Below are 10,613 nucleotides of genomic sequence, written 5' to 3' on the forward strand. Positions count from 1 at the left end.
CGCGGGGGGGGGAAGGGAGGGAGAGAGCCCGGCCGGGCGGGGAGGACAAAGGCAGCTCGCATAATGGAGGCGAAGCCCTGGGTGCCTATAAATAACGCCGCCCGCCCCTCGCCTTTCCTCCCTTACCCCCCCCCCGCTCGCTGGGTTTTATGTAATTACCAAAAGATGAAAGTATGCAGAGGGGAAAAAAAAATTAAGAGGAACAAACAACAGCCCCCCCAACGCTAAAAAAAAAGAAAAAAATGCCCAGGCGGTTGTGGGGGATGGAGGGGGAAGCCAGGCAAATGAGCAGCCAGGAGGAGCAGGGCGGCGTCGCCAGCCTCCCCGCCGGCACCGCGCCGGGGGGAGCGCGGCCGCCGCTCCCCGCCGCTCGTCACATGGCTCTTTGTTGTTTTCCTTCTGCCCCTCCTGGGCTTTCCCCCCCATCCGCCATCGCCCGGCCGCTCCGCTGGGGCAGCGGCTGCCCTGCCTCCTCCCGCCCGGCCTGCAGCGCCGAGCTCCCCGGGCCCGCAGCCGGGGCTGGGCTGGCGCCGAGCCGGCTGCCGTGCTGCAGTGCGAGCCGCCATGGCCGTCTGAGGTGTTACATGTGCTTTTTTTTTTTTTTCCTCCTTATTTTTTGCCTTTTTTTTTTTTTTCCCGAGCAGATTTTCCTGCAGCTCGCTTTGGGTGGAGGCGTGGGGGTTTCGGAGCTTCACAAGCCTTTGTGCTCTGCGGGGAGCTGCACCTTGTGCTCCACTGCAGACCCAGATTAGGTGAGCTAGGAAAGCCTGGCTTGAGCAACCACTTCAGAGGGCAGGACAGGGAGGAAAAGCAAACACTTGTAGAGAGGTGGCCTCCCTGGTAAGGCTAGAGCAGGACCGTCCTGCGGACCCTGTGGGAGGGAGAAGGTAAGTGGCTGCTTGGCAGAGGCTGCCTGCGGGAGCGGCATGTGCCGGGCAGGGTGCGCCCTGCCCGCCAGTTCCTGCGGCTCAGGACCAGCCGCTCCGTGGGTTTGTAAAACCTGTGCTGTGGTATGTGCCGAGGCTCAGGGGTGTTTTCCTGCGAGGGAGCAGGGTGCTGCCGCGAAGGAGGCACCGCAGCCAGCGCCTTTCGCAACGACGCGAAGGCTTAGGCTCATCTCTTCCTTTCTTGCGTCGTTCCCCCCCTCTCCCACCCCGCCGGTCCTCACCGGGTCAGGCTCTGTCGAGAACAAGCGACAAACCGTCCGCACAAAACATAACACGTTTCCATGGAGGGGGAGAAAAAAAAATAATGTCTCCGCACTCTCCGCACTGCCAGGCTGGTTTTACAACGCTACCTCTGGGCACTGTGCCCCGCTGTCAGGGTGCAGCTCTTGGAGCCATGGCCGCCAGACTCTCCGCTCCGTCCCTGCGAGACGCGTCCTCTCCAGCCAGACCATCCCGAAATGCCTGGCCCTTACTCCTGCCAGCACTGCAACAGCCTCCCTGCTCGACAGTTGCTTTAAATAATAATCTGCTAGTAAACTTGGAAGAAACGGTGACGTTGTTCTTAGCTAACCACCATTAAAGTCCTCCTCTGCTGTTTCTCAATAGAGGTGAAAAGCATTTTAGCTTCCTGGAAATGGCCGAAAGAGGCGACGTGTAGATCAAAGTACGGTATGGATCTGTTCTTGGTTTTGCAGGGGTTTTTTGAACTGTAATGAAAACGTTTCTGCAGCTTGCATCATGATGAGTTAAGTCAGCACGTTGAAGTGATTTAAAAAAAGAGCAGATTGAAACAGCATCGGCTGTTAACTTTCCTGGGGTTTAAAACTTATGTTTAAAGAGATATTTGGGTATTAGTAATATCTGCATTTAAACCTTAACATTGCTCTGTTTAAAGCTGGAGCAAACTAGCTCTGCCTAACACAGGCTTTGAAATGCTTCAGCCAGACCATAATACTGTGGGAGCTTAGACAGCTTTGTCCGTGCTTGCACCTCTCTGCGCATTTTTCCAGGACGATGATCTTTGTCTGCAATTAATCATTGTTCAGGACGGCCGTTCCCGATGGTAGAATCCATGGACTGCTCCAGCTGGGAGAGGTCCTAAAGCGTGTGCCTGGCGCCGCGTACGTGCAAACCAGGGCCAGAAATTGCTGGGGCAGCAGGCGTTGTACAGCGAGCCCGCCGTGCCGACCCAGTGAATTGTGTCGGTCCTCAGCACTTCTGGAAATTGTTTTTGTAAGTCTGAGCTGAAAATTTTCTTTCCGTTTTTTAGAGTTTCTAAATGACTGTCATGTTCAATGTAGTTTAAAAGTCACCAAGGCAGTTGAGACCGGTTGCACTCCCGGAGTGGGTGGTTTCATGGCTGAACCTCGTATCTGAAAAGCTAAATGTTCTGGTACAGCGTGTTTAAATCCCAGAAAGGTCAAACCAGACTTTCATACTTGAGTTAGATTGACCCTGCTTTACTGCGTGAGACTCTTTAGAGAAAGAAAGAGATCTTTCAGGGGAAAGGAAAAAAAAAAAGATATTTTTTTTTTCTCTCTGAACAGCTTGTGGTGACTCTGTGCACATTCTTGAAGCAGAGGGGTTTGTTCTTGCCACAGCGTCCCTCCCCTGCATTGTTGAGTGGAAAACTCTTATGCTAATTATTTCACTGTCTGTTATCAATAAGAAGTGATTTAATTTCTTTGGCAAAGTGTTGCAACAAGAGCAAATTAGATTGAGAGGCAAAGTGAAATAAAAAATATGCAGCTGTTCTGCCAAACAATGATCGTGACTGTTTACATTTTGTTTTAGACTGGCTTGTACACAGAATCCTTTATATTGAAGGTTTTCATGTCACAATCCACTGCTTGTGCAAGGCAACTAGATTAATAGATTATAAAGGACAAAAGAGACCTAGGTTCATCTGCTTTGACTTCCTGCATTATGCAGGTCATAAGATTTTTGTGAATTTGTTGCTTTTTCTCATATGAAGGAATTTAACTACAGCATACCTGCATCTTATGAAAACATCAGATTTTCATTTTAAAATGGGCTGTGAGAGAGAGTAAAACAAGAGATAGTAAATTGTTCCATCAAAATCTACCTGACAAACTAGAAATCAGAATATCTTTTTAAACTTGCCTAGTTTCTGCTTTCAGTTTCTGGATGTTGATGAATCTCAGTCTGCTTGATGGAGGAATGCTCCATTACCAGATTTCCGTCCCCGTGTAGCTGTGTACAGGCTGATCAACTGAGCGTTTAACACTCCCGTTGCAGGCTTGCAGAGCTCCCCCTCGGGTTCATCTTTACTAATCCTGTAAATCTCCTGTTGCGGTTCCCTCTGAATACTCCAATTTTTCACCATTTTGATCTGGGCAGAAGGGGACAGAGCGGTCAGCGGTGATCATACCCGTGGCCAACAGCCCTCCTGGCTGAAATGTCTTTGCTAGGCATCCAGGGATTTCACCAGCTAATGTGCAGCTGGTTTCCCAGCACAGCTCCTAAGATCTGCTCCTTCTTGGGATGGCATCCCCGTCCTGTTGGTCTGCATTCTTCATTCTGTGTGTATGGCTTTACACTTGGCCCTCTTGAAAAAGACAAGTCCTTAGACAGTTTTGTTGCTTGCAGTCGTCTTTTTTTTAATACCCCCTCCTGCTACTGTTGGGTGTCACCTACAGACTTGATTGGTAATGATTTTATATTTTCTTCCAGATAAACAACTGCTTCTGTCTCCACTGTAGGAATTTCCTGGTTCCGGGTGTGTGTGTACACTTCAGCCGTGTCAATATTGTGTCAGGAGGAGGTCTGGATGTACTCCATCCTCTTGCCACACCCCAGTTTCATGGGAAGAAAGCCCAGTTTAGGAGCTGGAAGGGAGCCAGGAGGCACATTGCAGCATTTGCCTGCCCTGGTGTTTATAACGTAGCCATTAAATAATGTAAGGGCCCAAAACAGGTAGTTGCAGGATCCACAAAAGAAGGATGACAGCTGTAGGACACAGTGGTTACAACTGCATTTTGAGACCTTCCTGTTAGATGAATTCCAATTCATTTGATTGTGCCTTCTTGCTCTTATATTCTCCTAGTCGTAATCACATAAATGCTTCACGGGGGTTGAAGCATGGCACATTAGCCCTCTTGCAGAAATCTCTTGCTAGTGCTATTACCATTTTCCACCGAACCTTGTAATTGCTTAAAGCAGTTTCTTTCTCAGCAGCTAAACTCATGAAGCTTTGTCTCCCATGAATTTGTGTCCATAAATGCCCCCTGACGAATCTTCCAGCTCTTTCCCAGTCTTGCTTCCCCTGTCTGGCTGAGCAAGGGGTACGGCCCCTTGGTACTGGCAAGGGCTGGGTTCTGCCTTCCTCCCTGAGACCGAGGTGGTGCCTCTACTCAGCTGTTCGTTCAAGACCTAGATATGTTTGGGACTTCTTCGCCACTGCCAATCTGATTGAGATTGGAGGAAGGAGAGGAAAAAAGACATAAAGCAACACAGTCACATTAGACTGTTTTATATTTAGCAAACCAGGCTAAGAATATCGAAGGAATATTGAGTAGGAATATGGACAGGGTATTTGCCTCTTCAGGTTTCTTTGCCATGAAATTTTTAATTCCTTCCTAAGAACAGCAGATGATCTGTCTAGGGAATTTCTCAGCCAAAATAAGCAACATCCTGACAGATTTCACCTGTGTCCCAGCATGCTCTGAGGATGCATGGGATGTGAGCATCGAACAATGACAGGGAATCACTAAGTCTGCTGTGTTGTTTGGCTGCCTGGGTGCAAAGAGATGTACGGGGATACCCAATAGCAGAACAAACATTTATTTTGTTTAAGATCCATACAACTTTTGATGGACGTGTTGGATATTTGCCAGGGCTGGGGTTTTTTTTGTTTCTTTTTAAGCTGCATCTGTTCGTTTTATTTCTCCTAGTATTATGACAAAGCCGCCTCTGTAAGATAGGTAGTGAGTGCTTTCAGAGATCTAATCATTCTTGAGCTATAAAGGAATAAAGCCGTTTCAACACCTGACTTGCAGAATGTTTTGTGTTGCTTCTTGCCTATTGAAATGCAGCTGCTATTGAAACAGTATGATCCCATCAGAATGTACAACCAGTTATTTTTTCGAATAACTTCATGCTTTTAAAAATCATTAAATAAATCAAGGTTGGCAATTCTAATCAACATTCTAAAGCCATCAAATTACTAAACATTTCAGTTCAGTGCTTTATGGCCTAAACAGTACACTTTTACACAAAAAAAAAAAAAAAGAATGAAAAGAATGTACCATTTAAAGAATTCGGGCACTCACAGAGCTTGCATCAAAAGGAAATGAAGATACAGATAAGTAATCTAAAAGGATATTTATGCATTAAAATACTTCTGTATCTGGACACCTATCATTAAACAGTCTAGATGTGATGATAGCTGAAGACCTGTGAGTCTTTTTAACAAATACAGAGCATACAAGGAACATTCTGATTACAAGTGATGGAGTATAAAAGGTTGCAGCCAGAAAAGTGATGACAAAGATCAAATGGAATGAGTTTGCTTACAAATTGGAGCAGTTTAACTGGTGTGATGCAAACAACGTACGACACAAGACCAGGACAGTTTTGCCCTTGACATTGTCACCATTGCGCTCAAATCTGCAGTTAAGGATCCACATCTTGATTTATTTTTTGACAGGACAGTTGGGAGTGCCCCAGCTGGTCCACCATGCCACAGTTTTCAGCCGAGTGGGCCAGAACGCGAAGAATTAGCGAATGCTGTGCCATCCGCTGCCTTTCTGTGCTGCTGCATAACAGCAGCTCCCAGTTGCTAAGCAGCTGCAGAGCTGTCTTTGCCTTTGCTACCAATCAGCTGTACTACGGGAGCAACATGGGTTCCCCTTGATCGGTGGAGAGGAGCCGGCAGCATGAAAACAGGAGCAGTGGCCATAGCAGAATTGTTCCTTTTCTGGCTGGCTCATGGGCCCCCTGGCAAAAACGCTCGAGTGAAGCAAAGGGACACTTGATGGCCCAGAAGCAGGGGGTGGCGGGGAGGGGAGAGCCAGCATATGTGCACAGTGGAGGTTACAAAGACAGCAGATCTTAGCAGAGCAGGGGGCACACACTGAGGAGAAAGAAATGGGAGAGAGGCCAAATGCACAGTTCGGAATAAAAAAAAAAAAAAAACCAGGAGGAGAGTGTGGCATATGGAGAGGGGAAATAAAGCAGAACTTGCACAGCCTGCAAATAATTGAATAGAAAATACAGGAAGAGAGGAAAGGAGCTTGATTCATTACTGCCCTTCACCTTGTAGGGACAGCTACACCCGGGAAGAGGAGGTACGGAATACAACAGCATCTTTCATGTTTTGCAGTGAACTGTAGGTTTTACATGTCATCCCCTGCCATTTGTGGTTTTCTCGCTGGATAACCCCAGCCTTTTGTTTAGACTTGATTCCTGCAGGCTCTGTTCTTAGCCTAGTTTCTAATTTATTTTCATACTTGCTTTAGATTTTTTTTGTGTTTTTCTTTTTTTCAAGGTAAGTCTTAAATTAAAATACCTTTTCCAGATACTTTAATTGTTTTAACCTTCAAGAGTGCAGGGCATTGCTAATTCCCAACTGAAATTATTTTCCAGTAAATCGGCAAAGCCATCGCTACTTTTCTCCCCCTCTCTCTTCTGGGAGCTGCTGATGGAGAACAGGGTTCCCTTTACTTCCCGACACCTTCCCCTGCACGTTGTCTTTCCTTTTCCCCACGCAATGCCTGCCAGCAGTCAGGAAAGAATTGCTGCTAGCAATGTGCAGGAAGTGTTTCCTGTGCCAGTAAAATTATCACAAATGCCTGCCGTAGTGCATAAGAAGGCGGGGGGGGATAGTGTCACAAACATCTGTGGGGGGTTTGTGACCAAAAGAGATTCTAGTTCCACCACTGCTCAGTCGTCCACATGAAAAAATACTTTATGGTCCCAGTGCCTTACATGCAATTGGCTGTGTAATAGGAAATGCCCGTCGAGCTGGCAGGGAAGCGGGGGAGCTATATGTTCCCCTCTACGGCTCCTCCAGACAGAGGATTGAGGGGCACATTTGCACAGGAGGGTGGGGAGAGGAATTAAAGCTTGTGCAGCTGTTGCCCTCTGTGGCCAGCCCTGGCTTGCTTGGAGGCCTGTCGACTGAGAACACTTCCCCAGGTCCAAAACTGACTCCTAAAAGGAAAGCAGAGTTGCCCACCCAGATCTACAGTGTAAAGGATTTGCTATGGGGTGGGTGGGGGTGGGTGTGTGGGTGTGTGGGTGTGTTTCAAGCCAATAAAAAACTTGACAAATACACAGGCAGATGTGTTTTGTACTTGGAAGATTTTTGTCTTAAGATGTCTGATTTGGGAGGATGCTATATTTGCTTCCTTCTTCCATTTGTCTGGAGTCCTGTATCTTTGAACAGGCACTGTCTATACTATTGTTAGACTTCTAAGACCATTAAAGGTCTTAGGGCCACTGACATTTTACAAGTAGTTTCAGCTGCCTTTCACACAGGGGCATTTTTAGCATTATGAGAGATGCACGTTTAATTAGAATGGTTTTAACCAGGAAATCTCCCCGCCTTAAGAAATCAGAGCTACTGTGTTAATCCCAGTAAGCAACTGGGAACTTGACAGTGTGCCTGTTGTTACGATGAGAGTCAGGAAGGGTGAAATGTGTGTAGGAAGGGAGAAACGCACAGGAAATATGCCATCAAGGACAGCGGTGTCGAGCTCACACAGGGCAGCGCGCCAGTCCCAGTTCGGCGCTGACCCGTGGGTTGGAGCAACGCTGGCAGGTTGCTGCCCTCTACGTGCCTGTGCACAGCAGACCAAGCCACTGCCACGATTGCTCAAACACCTTCCTGACTTGCTCGGTGGCTTGCAGTGAGGACCTCCAGCCAGGCCACTCTGCATCATCAACCTGTCCAGCTCCCACAAGCACGTCACAGGCCAAAAATCACAGCTCTAAAGCAAACACGACACAATTACAACTGGGTTTATTTCCAGCCCCTCAAGTTATTAATTACCCTGCTCTGACTGTCACTGTTTCTGTGCAGGGTTTGCTCTGGCTGGGTTAATGGCTACTCTCAGGTCTGAGATAAACTCAGTCTGGGCCTGTCCTTTGTCTAGGGATGCTCCTGCCAGACCTCCATCTCTATGTATGAGCTCCTTCTCAGCCAGATGATGACAGAGCAAGTGGTTCCTGCTTAGCTCTCCCCATACATCTACCACTCCACAAAAATCAGGCAGAAATTATGGTGTCTCCCATAGGGATATAAATGGGATTTTATCATCTCTTCAGTCTGTAGTTGCAGCCTTCCTGTAGGAAGTTTGCACAAATACCAGAGGGGAGGACGTAAACTTCACACGTTAACTGCCTTTTAATGTTGGTGACATAGGTTACTCAGCAAAAGCCTGCCCCTATTTCATTCACAGTCCTTTCTCTTATAGCCTGCCTTGCCATCCTTTTTTCTCCTATGAATATTCCCAGTTTCCCCACATTCTCGCCCAAAAGGTTTCAGAGCTTCCTGCCTGGGCCAGATGCAAGAGTGATGGCTGTCACGCAGCCAATGCAGCAATGAAGTGTTGATCAAAGCCTGACTCTTCCAATGGCTCTGAAAAACACATGCTTGTTCAGGTTGCATTGTAGCTCATACAGTGGAAAGCATATTTAGCAAGCCAAACCTGGGATCATTTAAACTCGAGGTTCTCAAAAGCCTCACAAAAAAGTACAACTCCACACATTTCAGGATTAGTGGAATCTACCAACCAGCATCTGGGGACCATAACCCAGATTTGTCCATCCACAGTGGACTCACCTACTCCATGCTTATCCCTGCTGCGTAAAGAAGCCAAATGCAACTCTTGCTCTGTGGTCATGCTAATTAACATACACTCCTATTGGTCTCAGTCCTTCCTTGTCTGTAAACCAGCAAGTACATTAAAAGAAAATACCTCTCTACTGGGAATTACCTATTTTGGGAATGGGAGAAGAAGGGAAAAGTAATCTGAAGAAAGCAGATACTGCAGAGAGCACTCTGATTTGGAAAAAAATAACATCTTGGTGCTTGCTGGGTCAGGTGGAGTGTTGGGTAATGAAAACACAGGAAGGCATAACCCAGAGGGATTTTAGGGGTGTATACTAAAGGGAGGGGTTGGATATTGGGTAAAAATGCATTGTGTTGCAAGGAAAGCTATTTACAGCCCTTTCCCTACGTTTCTCCAAATTACTTCCTGATGGGATTAGTCTCTGCTGCAGATCTGGAAGCAGAAAAGCATCTGATGCCGATTAATTTCATGCAGATCTGTAGCAGAGCCTTGTGCTCTCATTCATCCATGAGCAAGCCTGCACATCACTCCTGAACTCACTGCTTCTGACTGTTCCCATGGTAAAACCAGCCACAGCTACCAATGCGAACACAACGTGCAGATCCTTCCTGAAACAAGGCGTTTTGAATCCCTCTCTCTCCAGCAAATCTCCAGATTCCACAGAACCATAGAATCATTTAGGTTGGAAAAGACCCTTGGGATCATTGAGTCCAACCATCAACTCCACTCTACAAAGTTCTCCCTTACACCATATCCCTTAACACCACATCCCTTAACACCACATCCCTTAACACCATGTCTAAACGAGTCTTAAACACATTCAGGGATGATGACTCCACCACCTCCCTCGGCAGCCTATTCCAGTGTCCAGTGTTTTCACTTCTCAGCACAGAGGTAGAGGATGAGATCCAGCATGCCTGTGATAGCTCTGCCAGTCTGTGTTGACAAATTCCTCTCCATCGCTCAGTGAAGCCATGCCAGCACATCTGGGAGACACACATATCGCCCAGATCCGTGGGGGCAGAGTTATTGTGGTGTTGGCAGATGCTTGCTTGTTCATTTCATGCTTTTCAGAGATCAGTCATTGTGTTTGATGTTCCAGAAAAGCATAGGATGATCTTAACCTTGTCTTATCCATTTTTTACAACAGAACTTGGCTTGAGAATTCACACTTCAGTGAGGAACAGAAACTTGAAACTGCCCCTAAGCAGTTACTACCACGTTGATTTACATGCTCTTCAAATTTGTAAAGTGGAGGTTTTTTTTCCCCCCACAACTGCAAAGCCAAGAACCCAGTTTCTAATGAAAGGTGAGATTCAAAATACGGCATGTTGGCCATGCATACATCAGGTAGGCCATACTTGGCACATGTAGTTGGCACCCTTAATTTAAAGCATACCAAAGAAAATAATCCAAGCAACAGTATGTGTTCCCTATAAATAGCTGCTCTCTAGATAGTAGTCAGTGTGCGGTTTATGAACAAAATCTGTCCAAACTACATCAAAGTGCCTGAATATTCGCTGCCTGATTTTGCCGAGTTATGTGCCTAATTTGGCTAACACCTCCTGTTGCAGACTGTTGTCCTGCTTTGTTTCATTCCCCTCTGAACTCTATGGTAGCATTTGTACAGATTTTATGTAGAGTTTATTGAAAGATTTTTGTGCTGATTTAGTACATGGGCTACTTGAGCCAAGTGAAACAGGAACTATATTCCTAAGGCATGAAAAGGCAGAAAGGAAATTTTCTTATTGAAATATAATTTTTCCACATTACTTAATAGTCTAGAAAGTTAATACCTTTCTGGCAGAACTTCCCACTGGGGAAAAAAAATATGGTTCCTACTCAGCCA

At 46.5% G+C, this 10,613-nt stretch overlaps 1 protein-coding gene across 1 annotated transcript; it reads left to right on the forward strand.

Moving 5' to 3' along the window:
* Nucleotides 1–63: 63 nt before the first annotated feature.
* On the forward strand, nucleotides 64–9,908 carry LOC128917141 (uncharacterized). The gene is made up of 5 exons (XM_054219788.1): nucleotides 64–81; nucleotides 173–752; nucleotides 1,554–1,611; nucleotides 1,994–2,180; nucleotides 3,642–9,908. The coding sequence occupies exons 1-5, from the start codon at nucleotides 64–66 to the stop codon at nucleotides 3,864–3,866; spliced, it is 1,068 nt and encodes a 355-aa protein (XP_054075763.1). The 3' UTR covers nucleotides 3,867–9,908.
* The last annotated feature ends 705 nt before the right edge of the window (nucleotides 9,909–10,613 follow it).

The sequence above is a fragment of the Rissa tridactyla genome, chromosome 13 (genome assembly GCF_028500815.1).
Source record: "Rissa tridactyla isolate bRisTri1 chromosome 13, bRisTri1.patW.cur.20221130, whole genome shotgun sequence".
NCBI classification, from domain to species: domain Eukaryota; kingdom Metazoa; phylum Chordata; class Aves; order Charadriiformes; family Laridae; genus Rissa; species Rissa tridactyla.

Coding starts and splice junctions, on each gene's coding strand:
- LOC128917141 (XM_054219788.1), top strand. Junction 1,612..1,993: donor GAGGCGACGTGTAGATCAAA/GTACGGTATGGA, acceptor ATCATTGTTCAG/GACGGCCGTTCCCGATGGTA. Junction 2,181..3,641: donor CACTTCTGGAAATTGTTTTT/GTAAGTCTGAGC, acceptor ATTTTCTTCCAG/ATAAACAACTGCTTCTGTCT.